We start from the raw sequence: 24,063 nt of genomic DNA on the forward strand, positions 1-24,063 counted from the left end.
AAATTAATGCACAATATTTAGTTTTTCAGTGACTCGAGAGCTCCTTAATAAATGCATGTCGTTTTTATTGATTTTAAAGGCCACATTATTTTTCACATTTTCATATTAAACCCAAAGGACAGCACAACCAGTGTTTCAAAAATCATCCATCAAGTAAATGTTTTGCGATTAAAAAGAGGAATATATTTACAGAGGTTATTTTCATCAACACAATATATGGCTAATAGGTTTTTTTCTCGATTGCTTGTGACTCATCAGGGTTATATGCATATTACAGCGCTAACTCCCCATGATATGGATCACTACTGCTGCTAAACAGACAACAACAAAGACGTCATGGTGGTTTCTACCGAAAAAACATAAAGTGCTACAACGCAAAACAAGAATTTCACAAACGGATTAATGCATCAACCGATCTCTTAATAAAAATGGGAAAAACATGAGTTAACGTGTACATTTGACAGTTAATTAAGCTGTTCAGGATAGAGTCAAATTACACGGAAAGGCTTAACATATTGGAATTACATAATCTGTAGAGTTTTACTTGTATTTGCATAAGACAGATCAGTAACGTAAATGCAGTTTCTGAGGAGAAGTAAATTAATGTAGGTGACAAATGTCAAAACATAAAACTGAATGTGGGAGTTATCATTTATCTATATTCATACATTCAGCGGGTCAATTAATGCTTTCTTATATTCTCTGTACCAAAAAAAAACAACCTCTCTATAGTAAGAAAAAAGGTCCACTGAGTTTTGTGCCAACACATACAGAAAGCAGCAGCGTCCAGCTCTGAGACTAACTGAGGTCACATGTCTTTTTGGAGATACGAGGACTATCCCGAGTCAGATTCGGATTCAGACTCCATCTCCGGTTCCAGTTCCTTTTCTACGTCGATCCAGGAGCGTTTCTTTGCACTGGGGAAGTCCTTTCCTAGCGAGCCTCGGGTTAACGGCCGAGATGCACCGACTCTTCTCGCGGAGCCGTCTTTAGCTTTGACGTCGGGGCTTTTACAACTACGGGAACGTCCGACGGGGCTGCCCTCGTTGGATCGAGGTGGACTGCCTCTCGCCTGCCCGACCGGAGGACTCCACAGCTGCGTGGACTTCCTCTTCTTCGGAGGCCGTCCTCTGGGCCGTTTGCCTGCCGCAGGTTTAGGGATAACCTTTCGCCCTTCGTCTTTAGCTGGCGTCTCGCTCGCCTCTAAAGTCTTTTTTTCACGTTTCTCTTCGACCAGAATGGACGTTTCGCTTTCGCTGGCGTCTTCCGCCGCGGCGTGGCGCTTTCGAGGCCTGCCCCGGGGCCGGCGGACTACGGGGGGGCTGGGAGCAGGCTCGACAGAGGTAGCGGGAATCTCATTCACGCGGTTGAAACTCAAGCAGGCAGTAGCGGTGGTTTTCGGAGTCACCGAAGGCAAAGCGATGGATTTGTTGAGGAGGGCGAGCTCGGCCAGGGGGGCTTTCACACGCTTTGGGTTAGAGTCTGAGGACTGCAAGGCTTCCTCCGTGACGCTCCCCGTGTCTGAAGGTCGGTCGCATTCAGAAACTCCCTTGTCTTGGTTCGTGGACGAGTCCACATCAGAAGGTTGCACACTAGCTGAGGGGTCGGCTTTATCCTTCTTTCCCTCCTGCTTGGGTTGCATAACCATGAGTGTGTAGAAGCCGTTACCGACTGTGAGGAGAGAGGAAAATATAGAAAACGTAAGACAGGGATGAGGGAGGTCTTTAAGAAAATCTACTGTGGGGGTTTGTGCATATATATATATATATATATATATATATATATAAAAAGTTGGTCATGGTATTGTACATTATGTATGTAATGTGAGTATACAGTATGTATGAATGTGTTCTCTAGGTGTAAATATATGCATCTATCGTATATAATATGAACATGATACATGAAATTAATAGAATATTTAATATATTAAATGAACATATAAAAGGTGCAATGTTTCAGAAAATTGGGATTACATAAATTCTTCCTACTCCTTTTTTTTGCTTTAAATGTTGGTTTTGCTCAATGATTTTTTCCTGTCTGAAATACTTTCATTCATAATTCTCCATGTACATGAAGATACTTCAAGCAGTGATGTCTTTAACTTACGTGGTTTCAGAGAGGAGGGGAGGATGATTCTGCCGGTCTTGGAGCGAATGAGAGGAAGAGCAAAAGACGGTGGAGGTTTAACGGCTTGCTTGCTGGCGTTGGGCGTCGGGGGAACAGACGAGGCTCCGTCCTGGACCGCCGGGATCTGAGGCGTAGCTGCGACCGAGACCGTCGTCTTGTTTGTGGCCACACCCACCTGGGCCGGGGCAACAGGAATCTCTTGTTGCTCCTCCTCGGTCTTTATCAGACCACCTTGTAGCGAGGGGACCGGGACCGGGACCTGGACCGGGACCGGAGACGCCGGTGGAAGCTTGGGCAGCTCTGTGCTCGGCGGGGCCGGAGTCTTTGGTAGGTTACGCTGAAGCAGGGACATCAACTTCTGGGCTGCAGGCGTGGGCATCTTGGTCTGACTCGGACCCCCCAGGAGGTCCGGCTGTAACAGGGGTTTGGTCTGGAGCGGATTCCAGGGAGCCTTGGACTGCAGGAAAGCCGCTTTGGACTGGAGTAGATTGGAAAAGAACGGCTTCCATTCCGGGTTCTTCTCCCTCATCTTCTGCCTCTCGCAGATCTCCTTCAGCTTATTTTTAATCAGTGTGTGCGACTTGCCTGAAAGAGTGAAATTTCACAAGTTTAGTAAAAGTAACGTGTTTCGGGGGCTTTGAAGATTGAGTGAGGAATATTTTGAGATGTTCAAAGATTCGACAGGGCACTCTATATGTAACAGAAACAGCATCAGAAAAAAGGTAAAGGCTGGTTCACTGTACTTTCCTCAAACTTGAGCTCATTATTTACTTACGTTGTACTTCCTTTTTATGGAAATGAAAACATCTACACAAATGTGCAAGAAGCACATCAAATAAATAGCAGGATAGCCCGTAAAACAAATGTAGGCATGTAAACGAATGAATCAATAAATAGACTGCAGCTTATGCAAATAACCAATGTTGTTGGATCGTGAATAATCCTCAACTTGGAAGCGCTCGAGTCCGCCGTAGCGCTATCACACATCACCTGGAGAAGCAACGGCTATTACTGTTATTCAAAGCAACGCCGGTGTCACGCTGCTCATTATTCACCATTATCTACCCGCGATCATGTCACCGCGAGTGAAAAATGCTTCACGGGGAGGACCTTTGGGCTGAATGACGAATTCTCTACGACAGATTTCCATTTTAATACAAACGTAAATCAACGGAGTGAATCTTGAGTACAGAACGCCACAAACGTTACACAAACGTTACACACCGGACAAAAGGGAGAGATCCTTCACATAGTTGGACTGCAGCTGAGTCAGCCTCCTCTTCTTCTCCTCCAGATATTTGGAGGTCTCCACCAGATTTTGGATTTCTTTTAATGCCTGTGAACACGACATGACCAGAACAAGAAGACGGTGTCACAGGGCTGTGAACGGATGACCTCGTAAAACGGGTTGCATGGGCCGGGCACACATCTCATGTATGCATTTTAGGAATATGCCTTCTTTGTTGTAGACACGTTATTCCTCATTCTTCTTTGATGCCAATCGATGGCACGCAACATTGTTGCAGGAATTAAACCATCAGAGAGCGTTTGATTAAACAGTTTCTGCTGTCAAATTACAATTCACTTGATTTTTAAACGGTTACATAACATGAATACATTTGTTAATTCATGCCTGAATGAGACATCTTAAACTGAGTGATCTAATTATGTCCGTTTTTAAAATTTAAACTCTTTGGAAACTCATGAGGTTTTTTTTGTAGTGTGTTTGTAGTTTGTACAGAAGTGGAAAATCAAAGCCGCCTCAAATCAGTTCTGATGTTAACAGCAGAATTGTTTTGCAAATGTTTGTGTGTGCAAATCCCACGAATTAGCATGCAGTAGTACAATTTCATTTTCTGCCAATGAAAATTTGGGCTCCGGGTTTCTACACAAGCTGGGTTTTGATTATTTCACATGAGAGATTTCTGTGTGTTTTTGTCTGAGCTCTTCTCGCTGGTTTGAAGTGTGCAGGACTCAAAAAGAAAGTGTCATCGTGACGTAATAGGAGGAAATCCGTAGTGAGCAGGATTGTGGAACTGACCAGTGAGAGGAGGCGGAGCCTCGGGGCTCTGGGGTCGCTCTGAAGGACGATCTGGAGCTTGTCGAAGAGGTCCCGCTGCTCGGAGCGTCTTTGCCGTTCGAGCGCCGTGTGGTTCTTCCGCCTCCTGTTGTCCGCACAGAGATCCAGGTTGTCCTGGAACGATAAACGGACACAACGATAAGTTGATATTGTCATATCTTTGGAAATCTATCGTGCCGCTTGTCTGCTGCGGGAGGAGAAGGCGGCTCGTGAAAAGCTCGTACCTGGGTGTTGAGATCCTTCGCCGATCCAAAGCCATCGCTGGAATCGCTGAAGGTCGAGAAGAATTGGAGAAAATGTTAAATTAATTTCATAGCAGCGTACAATACCTGCAAAGGACCACATGTTGTATTTCCTATTCATTCCTTTCATTCACAAGCATTACCCAGACTCCTTCATTGCCTTGCGGACGACTTCTTTCATCTGTTCGATGGCCAGTCCTTGTTTTCCCTCTTCTACGGTCTCAATGTCCACAACCTCCTCCTGAAGAGAAAACGACAAATACATCATTCCCAGGATAAGACTACGGATTATTGATCTGTTGAGTATTAGAATCAGAAGGACATTTCTTATTCCCAGAACGTACATCTTCGTCAGCCTCTCCGTAATCTGAGAAGTCGGAGTCGGAGCTCATGTCCTCCGAGGCGATGTCCAGGTTCGGTTCCACCTGGCTGCTGTTGCTGTCGTTATTCCCATCTGACTGCACCTTCTTTTCGGACAACAGCTCAGAGGAGCTTCCCGGCTCCACCGATCTGCTGCTCAAAAGGTCCTTAGCCGCGGCGAAGGTATCCGCGCCGAGCCAATTTGCAGCGGCGCGGGCTGCGAAGCGGCGGAAATTAATCAAAGCGGCCTTTTGTGCTTGGGCTTTGTCCACATCAGCCCCGTTTGTGGATTCTGTAGCGGCTCCGTTGGCTCCGGGCTTAGGGAGCTCAATGAGGGTGAAGCCCCCGGGCAGGGTGACTCCTGGCAGGTTCTGTCCTCTGGTGCCGCCGTCAGCCGGAGGGCAGATCCTGAACGAGTAGGTCCCGCTCTGTCCGAGGAAGCTGGGCGTTTTCAGCGACGGCGACACGGTGAGAGAGACGGGCGAGGACGTGGAGGTGTTCTGGAAGGGGCCGACCGGGCCAACCGGGGCCAAGGCGAAAAGGTTGGCGGGGAAGGAGTTTTGGGATTGCTGCTGCAAGTTGTTGGATGGCTTCCTCCAAACGACCGGCGGGAACAGCGGAGCTGAATAAACAACACAATGCAGGGTGGTGAGACGAAGAAACAATGATAATAATACATTTTATTTGAACCTTTCACCTTACAATGCATAAATAAATCAAAAGGTAAAAACAGCAAAACATGGCAACTCCTGTTTCAACATACAGCTGCTACGCTGCTTCCTCAGTCTGATACTGCTGAAGAAAATGCTCCATGAGAACTAAGTATAACAAAGAAAGAACACATCTAATCCACAGTCCTGGTTTTATTCACCTCGCTGTCTGAGCATATTTATTCAGGTGGTTTGACTTCCTCTGATGATTTCAATATTACAATAGTCACAAGTTCTCGATTGCAAAGCAATTAAAACCAAGTGCTTGTGCCCGACTTCCAGGAAAAAAGCGAGATGATTGGTACCTGTTGGCTGCGATGGCGGCTTCAGATCAGCGGATTTATTTGGAGCAACAACCGGCGGGACGACCGTGCCAGCAGTCTTTACGTGCAGGTTATCGGGAGGGGTGGTTTTGCTTGCGGGGTCATTTTTCCGAGTGATTTTGAGAGAAATGCCGCCGGGAGGTTGCAGTCGGCCCGTGACGAACGCTGCGAGCCGGTTGGCTGGATGTAGAGAACCCATGCTCCCCAGCAACAGTCGGGCCTGATTATAGGACTTGCCGTTTACCTGAGAATGAAGAAATGCACAGATGTTACACCTTAAAAGCGCACATTTCCAGACATGAGCCCCTAAACAGTGTTAATCTATGTCATGTAGAAGCTGTGCATCCCACTGGCGAGCTAATGGCAGCCTCACTGCACAGCTCTCACACAGAGGTTACCATCCCCCAACCCACGGTGGAAGGTTGTCTCCAGTTCCCCTCCAGATTAAAACTCTCTCTGCACGGCTGCTAATGCTAGTTAGCTGCTAGCTCTGCCCTTATTCACAGCCGTGTTCAGGCCTTTTCCGCTCGATCTGGCCACATAGAAGATGGACTGCAGGTTTGCCTGGAGAGGTTTCTATACTATTTGGTGGCCTAATAACGTCGAGCCTGACCTGTATGAGTCCGTATTCTTGGCAGCCGACCGGTTTGGTCCTGGCTTTCAGTCGGCCCGCTGGTAACACTCCGCTCAAGAAGGGCGTGACGCCATAGCGAATATCTGGCTCTTCCTTCGGGCCGTCGTCCTCTTCTTCGGCGTCCCCATTCAGGCTTTTATCTTCGTGCTTCTCCTCCTCGCTGTCGTCTTCCTCAATATCACTGGCTTTCGTCGGTTTACTGATGTGTATCTGGAGAAAAGAGTGGAGTTATGGAATGAAGACAAACTATATTTGGGGACTGAGGGATTATAATATTCAAATCCTGGTCTGTTTTGGATCTGGTGTGTGTGTGAGGTGTGATTCCCACCCTGTAGGTGACGATGGAGCCGCTGGGCTTCCGCATGAAGATCTTGGCGACCGGGCGGATGCGGTACGGTCTGACCCAGAAGGGCCGAGTCAGCCGGTTCTGATTCATGCGCTGACATAAAGCTTCCAGGATCATTGTGCGGTCTTTGCCCCACTGACACACTGATTGGATCTGGATTTGCTTCTTTGCTTCTTTTTCACCTGAGATCATCTCCTGGGGATGCTTCTCTGCTGGGGGAGGTGACACACACAATGCATCACGGTAACAAGAAGAACATCTTCATGTAATCCACTAAATCATCTCTTTGGTTCCTTACCTGTTTTCTTATCCAGGAGGGCACCGTGGTCCTTCTTTGGCACGTTATCGGCGGCTGCATTCTGTGGTTTCGCTGCTGTGTTTGGTGTAGACGTATCGAAGATCTTCGGCTCCAGGTTGAGTACGGGTGGAGGAGTGCTGTTGAACTCCCTCACACGTGCACACGTCATCATGCTCTCCAGGTATTTATACACGGGGTCCTTATCCTCCTCTCGAATCTGCAATCAGGACTTTTTTTGTTATACAATTTGAAAAAAGGGGACACATTTAAACAGAAGAGTACATTCTTAAGCTTCCCAAGCTTGCAGCTCAAACTAGATCAGTGAAGAATAAGCGACATCTACGACAGTGTAATGCATAAATCAAATGTTTAGTACAAGGAGGGGGGGGGGGGGGGGGGGGCGCAGTATTAAAGCCAATAAGAGAGAGGTTTTACCGGCTGTGGTAGACGAACATTGCTGCGTTTTACGACCTTTACGGGTGGCAAAACAGGAGGAGGAGTGCTTTTGGGGATGAAGATCGGTTCTGGATCCATGTCATGGTTGATCCACAGTTTCTTAGTGAAGGAGCCCGGGTGAGGCAGGACCACGGGTTCCATGTTAGTCACAGCTGAGGGAGGGATAAATTAACACTCATGAGTTACCGGCGGTACGAAAGCTAAGATGCAAAATCTCCCCGTCTACATGTGACGGTTCTGTGATAAAAAACACAAAAATGGAAAACTGCATTCCTGGTGAATTATGTTTTGAATGAAATAATGCAGCTGTATTTAAAAGGTAAATAAACATTCAATGTTAGTGGTGGGAATCTTCAGTCACCTCATCTGCATCTCAGTTACAGTACAGTTCATTTTTTACATTACTTGTATATAAAATATATAAAAAATGAAATAAAATGTGGAAAGATTCTCCCAAAAAAAAAAAAAAAAGTCTTAACTGCATCGATGCAGAATCATTCAACAAAGCATCGTGATGCATCATAGAATTGATTATCCTCCCACCTCTATTCACTGTGAAACCAGACTCAAAAATGAACCACGTGGACAAATGACATGAAAATAACTCAATCTTACAGTAGACGGGGTGGATTGCTTCTTCGCTCTCCTTCGCGCTCAGATGTTTGGTGATCTTGCGTTTGAAGCAGGCGCAGCCAAACATGCACTCGGGCCGCCGGCAATGGAAGGACGCTCTGTTGAGATGCTGCAGACTGGAGCACACGCAGCCCAGGGTGCAGAACTCCTGACCGCACTCGGGCCCGGACGTTTTAAACTTTGGGTACTTCATTGTTTTGGTGAACTGCCTGTGCACCATCTGAAAACGACAGCCGTTATCGTCAAACATGACATGCTACTGCACATGTACACCTGCATACACCATGATGCATACCTCTTTTGTCAGCAAACCAGACAGAGCCAACGACAGCCTCTCCGGAGTCAGCTGGGTTCTCCTCAGACCCTGGTGCAGGGCTCCGACCTCCATCTGCACCAGCGTGTGCTGCAACTTTGTGAGACCTGTAGGTCTCATGTGGTTCGGCCCAAAGCTCGCTGCCGGTTTCTGGCCGCCCCATGGGTGGCCTGCAGATAATCTGGAGAGGCAGGACCGAGCTGATAAGTGTTTCAATTCATTTATAAAAAAAAAAACACATCATGTACTTCCTTATAAGACAAGGGCAGAACTGAGGAAGCAGATTCATAAGAAAAGCAGGAAAAATTCACAACTGCTTTCACCTTTCGACAAAGATGAAGCTCTCTAAATGCTTTTTTACCGATATTGATTTTGCAACATTAACATTGTGCAAGTATGTAAATGACAACATGTTTGTCCACTAGGGGTGGGTAAAAATATCGATACGGCAATATATCGCGATACTTTGCCACCCAATACAATATCGATTTTTTCAACTCCAAAGATCGATTAAAAAAAAAAGAGAGAAAAAGATTCATGTTTAGACGCGTTGTGAATGCAGTACTTTATCCTTTTTCATTATATTTATTCCAGTGAATTTCATGGGAATTAATAAAATGGAGAGGCTGTTTTGAATGAAATAGTTTTGACTCAGTTTGTCCTCTGATCAATATCATCTGATGTACATATACAGGTACTTGTGTTTTCATCTTTATTTATATCGCAATATTGTGATATCGTGATACGTATCGTGACCAAAGTATCGTGATACGTATCGTATCGTGACCAAAGTATCGTGATACGTATCGTATCGTGACCAAAGTATCGTGATACATATCGTATCGTGACCAAAGTATCGTGATACATATCGTATCGTGAGGTTCTTGCCAATACTCACCCCTACTGTCAACACTGTCCTGCCATCATTTAGTCCACACAAAACACACAATAATATATACAAGCTGCACAAGAGCGACAAACTCGAGAGTAACCATTTTCCAAGAATGAAAGACATCTGAAAGCAAGGAAATAAATAAATAAAAGCCAGAAACGTTATAAATAGACACAGCTGTGGGTGTGAATGGGCATTTCAAGAGCAAAAAGGACAAGTGGAGACTTAATCGTGTAAAGTGTCCCGAGCTATTTCATATTCATATCACCAGCCAATAAAACTATCTCAACACCGTGGCTGACTCATTCAAGGAATTACTTTTTTTAATGGACTCATGGGTTGTTCACTGGGGGGAGAAAAAAACCCAACTTGAGCTTAAACAATTAGTCCCGTTATTAATAATAGATTTGAGGAGGATTTGAACTGTTGTGATGACGACGTCCCCCTCAGGCTGGAAAATGCCACTTCTGGACATTATGATGGACTATTTTCTGTTGTTTTATTAAACAATTCAGCAGGAAAATCTCTCCTAATCATGAAGACACATTCGCAAACGTACCTCTGTGCTGCCGGCTGCGTGGGCGAGGATGCAGACTGAGCTTCAGACTGAGCTTCAGGCTGAGCTTCAGGCTGAACGGCGGCCTCGGGGCTGGCCAGAGGAGGAGGCGGCGACGCCAGGGCAGAGTAGAGAAGGGGCTTGTGGGAAAGGGGGCAGGGCTTGTTCGCCCCCGCTGGGAATTTGCAAGCAGCTTTCCGATGCTTGAGCACACTGTCCAGGGTCTTCACATAGCTGGAGCTTTTAACGGGCAGCTGATAGGCCACAGATTCCTCAGAGCTGGTGGTGAAGGCGGCGGCGCGCTCGCTGATGTACTGGGCCTCGCTTTCCAAGTACTCGTCCAACATGTTGCTGCAGAAAGCAGAGAGGTTCTTCTGTGAGCCTTCAGGAGAGGAACGAAGACACGTCAGTGAGGAACAATGAACCAGACACGAGAACATTTATTCTGCTAATAAGAATGACTAAATAGGCAAAAAGGATCGCTGCAACCAAACGAGCGAATCCATACCTTCACAGTTCGGAGGCGTTTCTGTCCTTTTGATGAACTTGTTCCTCCATCCCTTTATTTTTGTCATGTCGCTCGTCTTCCCCGTCCGTGAGATGAATCCTTTATCTGTGAAGGACACACGCTGCGTTCAAGCCTTCAGTTCAATAACAGCACAAGATTTCACACTTCACAAGTGTTGATGGTTTTAAGTGATGCAATCGTCAATTTTACAATTTGATAAAAACAATTATCTAAGTATACAGTGTGTCACTCTCTGCCATTATGATTGTTTTTGTTGAATTATTCATCGTTCAGCTTTACCTAACGTTACATTTAATGAGCGATTATGCTGCTATTCTCCCCCACAAGCAACTGGAAATGATGTTTTTTTTATTATTCAAACGTAAATTCAAATTTAAGTATTCGTTGACAGCCTTAATGTTTGCTGACAGAAATAAAAGTCTGGAGGATTCAGAACATCTGTCCACCGGGCAACACGATTTAGACCTTTGATCACCACTTCCTGTTGATTTTCATGTGTTTATCCCACGTTTATTAAAGAAATAAATCTATTACGTGTTCTCAGTGTAGACACAGCTGAAAATAATTACATAAAATCTAATAATATAAGAATTAATTCACCAAAAGTAACAAATCTTCATTCAATCGTCTTCTCCTAAAAACAAACACATGTAACGAGACAATAAGACCATATTTGCCAGTATTGCTCTGATGCACGATCAATTTAATCCTGTTGGCCATGACAGGAGAGTGAGGAAGACCATTTTTCCCAACTGGAAGTCCACAATAAAGCCGTGGAAAACATTTGGAATGATGGAAGTTAATGGTACACTTATTATATTAGTGGCGTTCTGCGCAGCTCGCCGACGGGATGGCGTCTCTGTGTTTTTACCTCCAACATGGTGGCGGTGGAGAAACATTTAGAAAAATCAATATTAAGTGACTACTACTACTGAAACAGACTACTTCTAACGGAAACGACTTCCGCGTGTTGATAATCTTCATGTTTGGTTGGGGGGGGGAAATCAATGCAAAAGCAGAAGGCGATCCAGAAATTGTACAGTCCCAGACGCCCTTGGTCTGTTTGACAGACGTGTCTTTGAAACACAAGCGAACCATTACTTGGTCGTATCCTTAAAAGAAAACCTCTCCGGCCTCACCTCGTTTCCTGCATCTCCAGATCATAGCTGACAGACTACAGCTGAGGCTTGCAGGAAGAGGTAATTATCACTCAGCCTGTTGTAAATGATCCTTCTAAATACATTAGGCTGCCATGTAAATGTGCGTGAGGGATCATTTTACTGAGAGAGGAAGGGAGCAAAAATCTTTTGTTATATAAAACTGGGTATAATTACACAGGGCTCTTATGTATCTATGACGGGGCATTTCATTAAAACTCAAAGACATCCAGTTACTAAGATTTCCCTCCATCAAAAAGCTCCAAACCTCATGGTGTCTAAATTGCATTGAATAGCCTACAAGGAGTGTAAGGATACATAGATCATGATCACTATATTAGTGCAACAGTCCAATATCGTTCAAAACATCGATATCATAATCTTTAATATATGCTTTTATTTTGAAATTGCCATGTCGCTTCGGTACCACCGTTTCCTGTCCCTCCTTCTACGGAGCCGAGCGACTAAATGGCCAGATCGTATTTTAGATGCATTTTGGTAGTCGATATAAATGTAACCGACCGTCGACTCTTTCTGGGAGGTTTGGGGGAGGGAGAGGCAGACGGACCCCCAGATACTTCAGGTCGATGGACTTCGCTGGGTCCAGGGAAGTCAACTTCAAGCCCACTAGAAAAACGGACAAAACGGGGAGTCAATTAGAGAAAAAACGCCCTCGTATTCCTTTCATGTAACCGCTGGGATGTTTAAACGTATGAACTCACCCTCCTGCAGCACGGGATGGATGACCTGTCTGTTCTTGAGACCGACGAGGTCCTGCAGCAGGACGGCCTCCAGGCGGGCCAACTTCTCCTCATCCGTCTCTGGAATCACCTCCACTGCAACGCCACAGAAACGTGGATTTGTTAAATAGAATACAAAGAGGCTGAGCTTCGTGCTGGATATATTTCATAACACAGGTAGAACAAATGACACGCGTCTTTACAGCACGTACCTTTTTCCTTACACTGCACTGGCGTTGTGAGGGAAACCGATGGCGTTCTATTGGTCGGCTTGTCCCCGACGTGAACCTCGAGAGCTTCCTGTCACACGGAAGGAAAATTAAAGCTAAAACTTCTCACTACACACACCCCAAAATCACTCTGGTATGCAACAACCAACCCCGCCACTGGAATGCAGAGACAAAATATCTTTGGAGACATGCAGACATGTGCAGGGAAATCTTTCTATTTATCCGTGTTTTTTTTACCTTTGAGGTAAATGACACAAACAGCAGACCTTCTACATCATCCAGCTCTGGTTGCATAGCGACAGTCAACGACGGGCTGTGGAATACCGTGGGAGAGGCGATCGCAGGTTTCCAGTCTTTTCCCCGTGAATTTGCCCACCGTCTGTTGATCCTCTTCCTCCTCTTGAAGTACCGGGGCGACGACCCCGGCGTGGACACAGGGGACATCGGGGACGCCGGGGTCACGGGTTCTTCCTTGGGTTCCACGACTGGACGTTTCTGGACGAGCACAATCTCGCCAAGTGCATGCTTGCCTCTTATACAGGGCACGAAGACGTCATCCCTGGCGGAGGCGGTAGACATTATGGGCTTCAGGACCACGCGGGTCTCTTGCTCGTTCGGGGGAGACTCGGGGACGGTGGGATTCTCTGTGCTGCAAGACAGAAAAACGATCTACCGTCTATCAAAACTATCGGAAAAATGAAAATCATAATGTTGATCTCATTATAAAATACCAAATTGTGATGGCACAGCATGTGGCAGCGGTATTATAATTGGGTGATTCCAGCAGTTTGACTGATTACGTCTACGCATCGTTGCATGACGTGTTTTCTAGTATTCGGCACGTCACACAGCAGATTAATCAGAGGACACCAAGACTTATTTGGGGGCTGTTACATAAATATAAATAAATAAAGATGTTCCTCACGGTGTAATGCAATCCAACACAACAGCGCTGCAATAAATGCTGAATTGAAACTAACTGTATTTCATCCATCCTCAGTGTCGCTTGCGAATGCGAAACAGGTTTAAATTCACATCGATGGGTGCTTTTTGAGGCCGTGGTTTGTGGTGTCAAGCGAATATCCTGTCTCAGTTTCCCCCAATTCAATATAGTCAAAGGTCTTTTTGGGACCACTGTGCTGTTCCGGTTATTCTATCTAACCACCGTGTGTGTGTGTGTGTGTGTGTGTGTGTGTGTGTAGAATTCAGTCAAAACACATTTTTTCAGATTAAACGATTGGGTTTAGGTAACTTTGTCGAGCCGGACGCAGCAGTGGATGTTCGTTTTTCCCTCCATCAACCATTATCACAGTGATAAAAGGATGGAAGACTTTTTAGGTGTATATTTTTGTGCATTTCTGTTTTTTAGCCTCCTGTGTACAGGGGTTGTAAATTTGCATTTCACTACAAACACAGTGGGTTATCGTGCCTGAACGTATTGTGTTTTACTAATTTAGTCTGCTAACATAAAATAAATACTCAACTTTAACACAAAAGCATGGTGAATATATTCTTCACATCAACAAATAATGCAATACAGTTCAACAGCTCCGTCACATATTCGACCTACGTGGCTCGACCTTTACAATTTAGAGGTCAACGGTGTTTTTTGTTGGGACTGTACTGCATTATATTGAATGAGTGTTCACCTACGACAGAAAGAGGCGACCACAGTGCAAACTCCATTAATTACATATAACGTATGTTCTATCTAAAAGCGATGTTCTTGCTTCAGGACAGAATACTGCTGTTGTACTCCCTAATTTGGACTAAAGCTAGGTTAAAGGTCATGTGCCTAAGAGTGGATGAACCTGAACTATGGGATGTTTATTTCAAAGAAAGAAAGTGTTTGTTCTCATCCGGACTGATTGTTTTTGCCTTCTTATTATTGCTTTTATTCCCCTGTATGTACTGCGTCATTTATGGCATGCTACGTGTTGTATATTATTTTATTTTCCCCGGCAGGATTAATCAAAACGGGACTGGATAAGTTATTGGATTGCTTTAGATTGCACAGGTGCCCCTAATAAAGCCACCACAGAACAAATAACATAAAAACTGACCTCAGATCCACAACCAGCTCCTCGTCCTCGCTGGGTTCGGCGGGTTTTGCAACGGGAGGCGGAGCGTCTGTTTTCACCACCACATTGTCCGCTTTCACCACCACATTGTCCGCTTTCACCACCACATTGTCCGCTTTCACCACATTGTCCGTTTTCACCACATTGTCCGTTTTCACCACATTGTCTATTTTCACCACAATGTCTGTTTTTCCCACATTGTCCGTTTTCACCACATTGTCCGTTTTAACCACATTGTCCGTATTTGCCACGGGTTGATCCTCGGCAGTGACCCGTTTTAGGCGGGAGTTGTGCCCGTCCTCCCTGAAGCCTTTAGCGAACGGATTGTGATTAATTTTCAGCTGCGTGATGCGGAAGTTCTGATACGTGGTCACGGCCATGAACTCGGTCTGAGGGAAGGTGAAGGTCATGCTCTCCGGTCCCATGATGACGGGCTGGTTAGGCGTGGGCCCGTCGCCGTCGGGGAGAGGAATCACGTGTAGCCTGGGAATGTAGCGGTGCAAGGAGTGGAGGATCATGTGACCTTCCTGGTCTTGGGAATGATTGGTCAGTTTGAGTTTGTAGAAGGACACCAGGGTGGACATCCACTCCGAGCCCAGACTGGGCGAGTAATGATGGGGGAAAGCCCGGATCAGACCCTGGGACTGGTTCTCTGCCGGCCCGGTGACCTCCCATTTGCTGGTGTTCCAGCGGTACCTGTGCTGGTCGATCGGGACTATAGAAAGGACCAGACTGTACTTCCGCTGGGGGTCCAGGCCGGACAGGCGATACCGGCAGTACGGGAACATGCGGCGCCCCTGCTTGGTGAGAATCATCTCCGTCCCGCAGCTGTTGAACTGCTTCCACACGCCGTTGTTCTCCAGACTGACGGCGACGCCTTTGAATATCAGCACGCCGGGAAAGACAGTCTTCGGATCCGAACCGCTGTACGTCGGCAGCGCCGCCGGCGCCGGCTCGGACACCGACAGCGACGTGTCTGATATGTTGATGATGCTCGTCCCCGTGCACGTCAGGGAGTCCGAAGCCGACGCCGAGTGTGAGGTAGCTGGGCTCGTTCCCACGGTAGCGGGTGACGTCGCGGCGGTCTTGGCCGGGCTAGCTTCGGCAGGCGAAGAGAGAGCCGCACTGCGATCATTACTCGCCACGGAGACGGCTTTTTCCTCCATCGTTGTCTCGCCGGGGAAATGATTATGTCTGGTGGCGGCCGGATCAAGAGGAGTGGAGGAAGGGACGGGCGTAGGAGGAGCCGTGGAGGGATTGCCGGAGCGGCCCTCCTCATCCTCCAGTGGAAGTGTATTCTCCATTGATGTGGGTTCAGGGTCCGTGGAGGGCATCACCAAAGTCCTCCGCTGTCCCACTTCATCTGACACCTAACAGAAAATGACATAACAATAATATTGACGATGTTCATGGGTACACTTTACGTTCAGGTCTAATTAAAACATAGGTGCTAAAATGCAAATGTTCACAAAAGCAATTACAGGGCGTCCAAGCAGAGCAAAGGAGTAAATAAAAAATAAAAGATGTGAGGAGAGATGTAAACAAGTCTGCAGTCAATGCAACCACAAATGTGTAGTTCTACTTTAAAAACAACTAACTTAGTATTACTTCAAGGTTTAGCCATGAACTCATATTACAAACTTCTTAACATATATATTTGATCGTTTTCAGATATAACACAAATATCCAGGTGTAACATTGACTACAGCTGCTGATAAATATAAATATAAAGGAGGACGAACATCAATATAACAGCAATGTAATTAAATCATACAAAATGAAAGCTGTTGGTTTCTCACGTTGCCGGAGCAACCGGACTATATTTTTTTATATCTGATGTGCTCGATTCATAAAACAGCTCATTGTGACCCAATGGGAATCCTAATGAGAATAAAAAAACAAGAGCACTTTCAGGATATTATGCTGTACTCTCCTGAAAAACAAAATAAATAATTTATTCAAGAGCAACGGGCTGCATCATGTGTGGTCCAGTGTGTAAAAACTGTGTATTTATTAACTATAACTGACAACATGCAGGTGTGGCTTCACATTAATAATACGTTTTTTGTTGTGATGATGCTTTCATTTGCAAAAAAATAAATAAATAAATAAATAATGCACATCTGGACTCCAGCTCCAGAAATAACAGCAGGTGAAATAATAATAAAAAAATACACCAATATTACATCTATAAAATCGAATGGCACAACATGGCGTTTGATTGTTGTTGTTTTTTAAAAAGTTTAATATCTAATTTGTCTTTCTGAGAGAAGTGGACTTTGTCTTCGTGAGGTGTGTGCCGTGAGACCTCTGTGTATGTGTCTAACTGACCAATAGCCTGGCCGGTCTCACGCACAGCAGCTGAGGAAGACGTGCATGGCTGAAACACTCGGAACAGGCCCGCACTTCTAATCTGGATTAATAAATAAAGAAATAAATACACGTTTACCTTTTTAAATCACCTCCGTCGCGAGGGACAACACACGTTAAACCCGGGTTTTTTTCTTGCCCTCTCCGGGTCAAATCCAACTAATCACACCACCGACCAACACCGATGCTTGTTTAGTCTGAAGGTGCCGCGCGAGCGCATCAAATCGGTTAAAACCGGCAACGGTTCTGCGCGTGACTGTTTAAAAAAAATATTAAGACACTGTAAGTTGCTTAGCAGCGGCTTCTTTTCTCTTCCTCGCGCACACCGCACGAGACAAGAAGGAGGGTGGTGGTGGTGGTGGTGGGGGGAAGGCCGCCCGCTCCGCCAGCCACTCACCAAGTTGGAAAAGTTGCAGGTTTCAACTAAAACGCCTCACCTTCTCGACGTCGACCGGACGCCTCGTGGCCCCGCGATGGCGACGTCAATATCGCAGCGTTTCACGGCGTAACTCCAAACTGTTGCTCGTCGTCGTCGTCGTCGCCGCGGAGAAGCGAGCAGGAGGAGGAGGGAGGGGGGGCCTCGGTGAATCCCTCGAACATAAACACAAACTGGCAAATGGAGGCCGAGAGCCACGCCAGTGTTGCTCTCGCATCGACCGACCCGAGCGTGCACGCAAGTGGAGCCAAAGCGCATGCACAACACCCCCCCCCTCCTCCTCCTCCTCCTCCCTCTCTCCTCTCCCTCTCTCTCTCGCTCTTCAATGGCGCGTGATTCCCGGGCCGCCAGCGCGAGGGAAGCGGGAGTCCACCACCATCCCGGTGGCTCCTGTTGTGTTGTTTTATTTTTTTTTGTTGTTTTAATAATCTCGCGTGTTGCCACCTCGAGCTCGCTCCGCTCGCGCCGGACAACTCTCAGCAAGTTCGCGCGAAAATGCTGTTCTCGTCTCGTGTAAATTCCCGAGACGAGAGGACGAGACTTTCTCTTCCTTTCCTGTTCTTTCTCTACTTTTACTTCTTCTACCTTTTCGATCACGTTCCTTTTCTCACCCTCTGAACACACACTCCTCTCTCTGCCTCTCTCTCTCTCACACACACACACACACGCTTATACACACACATCCGTGCTCTCGGGCTGTGACGTCACGCGTCCAGCATGGCGGTTGAGCCTCCAGTAGCCAATGCGCAAGCTCCGTCCGCGGGACCTCACCGGACAGTCGTCTTCCGTCGAGGCGACGCTGAGGCCGGAGACTTTGACCTAAACACAGCGTTATCATTGTTGGTTGGACGGGGTAATAAATGCAGTTAATACCCCCAACCCCCCGATAATGTACACACATTCATATACAGTCGTAATCAATAACTAATGGTTCACCTTTTCTAAATCTACGCTAATACTGAACGATGTTGACGTTCTTTGTCTTCTCTGATAAAATGGCGGCTGTGATAAATACAGGTGAGCCTTCAATCCACGAATAAATCACCTCATGGCAACTAAATATTTAATCTATATGCCCTTTATTTTATTTTTTTTAATGGTGGATGGCAGCCTGTTTAAAAAAAATACACCATCCCTCCCCACAAAATGAGAAATTACCATAAATAATATAACCCAATATGTGTGTCCAAGTCGATTTAAACGTGTCTTGTTTTGACTGAAATTATTATTTATTTTTTTGTAGTGAAATAGCCTAATATACACGCAGTTTAATATTTCAAAACATACACCAGTGAATTAATATGGTGAATTTATAACGCCAAATTCGCGTTTTTCAGCTGATTTAATGACGTGCATTTTTTTTAACACACAACAACAACAAAAAACATTCGCCTCCAAGTGTTAATAATCCATCCGACACAAGTAGAGGGACTGAGTTGTGACAACGTCCCAGAGTGAAATGGTAATAAACCGACAAGGGCGGGGTCTATAGCCAGCAGGACGAGGAAATGGGGGAGAGAAGCCCACGTGAAGCCACCGAGCTTTTGTTTTCCACGTGAGGATCTCGTGGCGACACGCTGCTGCCATGTTTCCCTGCCGTGATCCCAACACCCGAGCAGTTATTTGGCTTTGACCAATCACCACAGATAATGTATATTACATGTATATTTGGGAGGTTTTTACACGCTGCTTCCACGTCCTATAATAAGACAAATACGCGATTAATGTGCACGAGGAAAATCACCCATAAAAAGGTGAATATTAAAATGATATCCACAGTAATTTACCCCCTAATGTCTCCACTAGGAAGTGTACGTTTTCAAAACAAAAGCAGATGACACATAACACCAGGCAGAAATGCTTCATTTTACATTGTGAAAGTCCAAATATCACTTATTTTTCAATATGTATATTACTATAAATATTACTATTTAACCACCACATGTGAGATGTTTTGCTCCGGTTTTATATGCAGAAAATATCACTCACACCTCATGGTGTCACTGCCTTTGTAATATTTTCATGTAATTTGGGGCTATAAGTTAAAGTTTGCTCTGTTGTGGGAAGCTAAATCATTTGACTTTTTTTTATAGATAGCTATTTAAAACCCAACATGAGAGGAGATTTCTTCTCATATTTTTATTGGGTTTTGACAGAAGTGAAATACATACAAATAGCTTGATACACAACATTCAATTGAACATGCACCCATCCATACAATTTTCACCCTAGATAGATAGATAGATAGATAGATAGATAGATAGATAGATAGATAGATAGATAGATAGATAGATAGATAGATAGATAATAAGGTTTCATTTATCAGAGCAAAGCAGAGACTTGTCTTGAGTGTTTATTTTGGCTTTACACTGCAGGACGTGAGATTTTCTTGCGCTCCTCCAAGCTTCAGAAACAGAAATATTTATGTTTTTCAACCTAAAGAAGGGCAGTGCTTCAGTGCTTCTGTCATTAAAAAAAGTACTTTGCTATAATGCTGATTAAAATAATAGTTTAAAAAAAATGTATAAAAAGTTGGGCCTGAAAACTACTTTTGATTCAAAACTAATAGCAGAAGCAAAATTTGTACCAAAGGATTTAAACAAAGATGGATTTAAACAAATGGTTAAAGAGAGCAAGATAACATTGAGAAAAAACCTGTCAACCTGTTCTTTCCATGAATCAACATTACAGCAGGTTAACATCATATCATTGTAAATTTAATGACTAAATAGTGATTTTTGGCAAGCAAAACTGTATGGAATTTCTCCTTAAATACATTCTGTCACTAAAAACAAAAGCTCATCCTAACTTCAAAACACCCGTCCATCCGGAGGAAAGTTACTGCTTCATGAAGTTCCTGAGCGAGAATATGCGATTCCCGATCCCGTACACATACGGACTGATGGACGTGTAGGTGGACGAGATGAAGAACTCGGTTTCGGCCCAAAAAGGGAAGTCGGCGGGGCTGACAGTCAGCTGGAAGACCAGGTAGAGGGTCCAGTCCACCTGGAACAGCCCCATCGCCACCAGCACGGCAACCGTGCTCCGCTGGAGCTTCCAACCTTTGACCTTTCTGCCGCTCTGGCTCGGCCCGCTCACTCTCTCCACCGGTGGCACCACCGTCTTCCTCTGCCTCAGCAGCACCGCCACGATGAGGCAGCTGGTCACCGTGACGACGGTCAGAGGCAGCAGGTTGCACACCAGGATGAACAGGTATTTATAGATGCCGTTGAGCAAGGGGCAATCATATTTGCTGCACTGAAAGAAATCCGGCGGGCAGCCGCGGCTACTCCCTGTGATGTTTCCCGCCGCGCCTTGAAGGTTGATGAGGAACACCGGGAGACTCAGCAACGTGGCGAGCATCAGGCAAACCCCGCTCACCAGCCGGGCCGACCCGATGCTGTCCAGGTAGATCGGGAGGTTGGCTTTCTTTTCTCTCACCTTCTGCTGGCGGAAGACGCTGATGAGGACGGTGAAGAGGATGCTGGCGATCTCACCAAACAAGGTCAGGAACTTGAAGCAGCGGCACGACCAAGCGTTGACGCCGCCATGGGAAGCCTGCAGGACGATGATCTTGTAGACGTTGGCGATGACAATTTCCTCCAAGTTGGCCGCGGCCAGTCCCAAGAGGAACAACTCAAAGGATTTGACTCGGAAGACGCCGGTCTGAACAATGGCGAGGATGAGGGAGACGTTACCCACAAGTCCGACACAGGAAATGAAGACTCTTGAGGCCAGGAGGGGGACGGAGAAACCGACCATCATTGACAGGAAGTCAGATCACACAGAATAAGTCACACATGTGTTCTTCTCGCCGCAGAATATGACTTTCCAGCTTGGAGCGTTTTCTCTTTGCCACATCGCTGACCCAGGAACCCTCGTTATCAAGATCTCAGATTCAAGAATCAGGATCACTGATTGGTTGAGCTCATTATACAGAAAAGGGGGGACAAAACAAGAGGATGCTGGAAACATCAGGGCTGGTCATTAAAGTTTTACCTCTGAGGTTTTCAGGGCATCATCTTGAGACCAAAGAAAGCAGTTTTTTTTTCCACTGGCTGACATCACCGAATGCAATTCCTGCAAGAGCTCATTTATATCCTCTCACACATTTGTGTTGTTGTTGTAAATTTCATGGTTTAATTGGCACGCAATATTTTGACACACATCTGTGTCATACTTTTAAAAAATGACATCTTTCTTAACATCTCCCCCTAGTACCCGTTTGTAGGGAGATAACTCCACCCATTAATTAGATGGGTAACATTTTGAGGGGGGAATGTCAAAGCCTTTGTTGCCTTTCTCCGGAAAATATATAATGTATATAATTATATATATAATATAAAATATAATTACATATCATTTAAATATTTGGATAGAAATACCATTGTTTGATTGGAAAAAGAGCTTTGATATAAATGACGTGCCCTAACACTCCAATTAAATATCCACCCCATATGAATATACATTGCATTGTTCATTTGCACTATCCATATCTTCTCAGGGCCTATACAAAAATATGCATGCCTATACATGTGTATATGTGTGTGTATAATTTAGAAAATATTTAGAAAATGTGCTTTGTTCAGAGAGGAAATGTCTGAGGCTCACAGCGTCATCGCGTCTCTAAATACAGCGTATTGGTGGAAACTTCCGGTTTAGTACGAGAGAAGAACTGCGTCAGAACTGAAAACTGAGCTTGCAAATGAAGTCACATTGACAAGCCAATACCATAAATACATAAATAAATAATTGGAATATTGACATATATCTGGTGGACACAGAGAACAAGACCTGATGGGACCAGGACTCGTGGACCCGGCTGCTCACTCAGGACCAGTTCCAGCTTGTCTCTTTTCCTCTTTTAGTGCGCTGTCTAGTTAGCAGACTTGCTCTTCAATCAAGCCCTTCATCCTGATTCAGCTTAATTGTGATTCCCACTGTGTGTGTGTGTGAGTGTAATTAAGGATGCGCCCTACACTGGCAGTAAATGGGTAAACTAAGTGTTACGTAATGAGCCTGGACAGCTTAGTATAGTCCTTTTTTCACCATTCAATAATTATCAATCAGAGACCTGATCAAACAGCATTAACTCGTGGTTTCATTCTATTAAGCTGCAGCATGGTTAATTAATTACTTTCTAGCTTGCAAAGTACCATTCTTTTTTTAAATTGTAACTTTAACCCATAGTGCACAAACTGCTCTTGTTTCAGTCCAAGATTTAGTGAGATGTAATTTGAGTTATTGCATTTATTGTCTTTTTATTTAGCTACACCCTTACAGGACTAACCTTTCTTATTAGATGCAAACAACATCGATTACTAGTGAGATTCAGCACCACAAATAATATTTTAGTCATTAGCACATAACCAAATCAACTCACGCTAACAGTTTGTACTGACAGACAGCGCTGCTTTGAGCCAAATGCTAACATGCGAACACACTCACAATGACAATGCTAACATGCTAACATACTCTCAATAACAATGCTAACATGCTCACATACTCTCAGTGAATGCTAACATGCTAATATTAAGCGGGGTAATGTTTAACCATGTTCAACATATTGGTTTAGTTAGCTTTGTTGTTTTATCACCTTTATAAGCGCTGTAAAGAAAGAAGTCATTAATGTAGTTTGTTGACTTCCAGCGTAGCTCCGCCCACTCTCAACCCCCAATCAGAATCAGTGAAAATGTTTGTGTGGGTGTGCTTTATAAAAATAAATAAATAAAATGAATAAAATCTAATTTGTGATATTTTGAATGAATGTGCTACAAGAATGAGTCCTACAACCCCAGAAATGAGTCAGCAGTTTTTTTTCACTTCTGCTTCCCTCATGTCAAAGTCAATGGACGTTTAGAATGTGTTTTAGGTTTAGATGCCTAAAATAACCTTTGTGGTTAACACAAGTGTGTTAACAAACATAAAATACATCAGTGAAAAACCCCTCCCATGAATGTGAGTCTTAAATTCTTGTTCTTGTATGGATTATTCTCTTGTATGACTCTTAGCCTGTAAGGACTGAAGACCTAAATTGATCACGATCTTCATAATATGAAGACAAACCTGATAAACCAGGAGGAAACTTGGACTTCAACCACCTCAACAACAAAGCTGCTTGAAATTAAACATCAATGTTGCTGCAGCAATAAAAAAAAAAACCCTTGTTAATCACTTTGTTAATGGTGGTAAATTAGATTTTCATACATTAATATAGCCCTCTCCCTCTGTGTGTGTTGTGATCTGAGTAACGAGTGACTAATTGACCTTTTCACCTCCACCTGCCCTACGTTGACAATCTGGCTCTTTATTCCACATCATCTCTTTATACCACCAGACACTGAGGGGCCACTGAAAACCAACTGTACTTGATGAGGCTGGCGCTGTTAGCTGCAAGCTGCCGGCTCAGCCATCGCAATGTCAAAAGCTGTTGAGAGTGAATACGAATGCTCAAAATAACACATGTAGCGCTTTTAAAACTGAGGTTCATGATATTGCTTGTGGGAAGCATTACATTTAATTACCAATTCATCAAATTAATATGTGTCTG

The 24,063-nt window shown here is 44.9% G+C and overlaps 2 protein-coding genes across 5 annotated transcripts; both read right to left on the reverse strand.

The window, feature by feature from the left end:
- Positions 1-398: 398 nt before the first annotated feature.
- On the reverse strand, positions 399-18,131 carry mgab (MAX dimerization protein MGA b). Of its 4 annotated transcripts, XM_084031193.1 has the most exons (23): positions 17,515-18,131; positions 14,877-16,077; positions 14,690-14,780; positions 12,864-13,275; positions 12,609-12,696; positions 12,379-12,492; positions 12,179-12,283; positions 10,479-10,583; positions 9,974-10,352; positions 8,505-8,703; positions 8,192-8,429; positions 7,556-7,728; positions 7,121-7,337; positions 6,805-7,034; positions 6,456-6,686; positions 5,825-6,086; positions 4,794-5,431; positions 4,593-4,690; positions 4,432-4,477; positions 4,169-4,321; positions 3,352-3,463; positions 2,107-2,712; positions 399-1,671 (listed from the first exon to the last, which is right to left on the reverse strand). In XM_084031193.1, exons 2-23 carry the CDS (start codon positions 16,039-16,041, stop codon positions 836-838), a joined length of 6,498 nt encoding a protein of 2,165 aa, XP_083887319.1. In that variant the 5' UTR covers positions 16,042-16,077; positions 17,515-18,131; the 3' UTR covers positions 399-835. The 4 variants fall into 4 exon arrangements, with proteins under 4 accessions (XP_083887319.1, XP_083887318.1, XP_083887316.1 ...); XM_084031192.1 differs by having other exon boundaries at positions 6,805-7,031; positions 14,690-16,077; XM_084031190.1 differs by having other exon boundaries at positions 14,690-16,077.
- Positions 18,132-20,351: 2,220 nt separating this feature from the next.
- ora6 (olfactory receptor class A related 6) lies at positions 20,352-21,275 on the reverse strand (the record flags this gene model as incomplete). Its single annotated transcript, XM_084030471.1, has 1 exon — positions 20,352-21,275. One exon carries the CDS (start codon positions 21,273-21,275, stop codon positions 20,352-20,354), a length of 924 nt encoding a protein of 307 aa, XP_083886597.1.
- Between the last annotated feature and the right edge of the window lie 2,788 nt (positions 21,276-24,063).

The sequence above is a fragment of the Eutrigla gurnardus genome, assembly GCF_963514095.1.
Source record: "Eutrigla gurnardus genome assembly, chromosome: 16".
In the NCBI taxonomy this organism is placed as follows: Eukaryota; Metazoa; Chordata; class Actinopteri; order Perciformes; family Triglidae; genus Eutrigla; species Eutrigla gurnardus.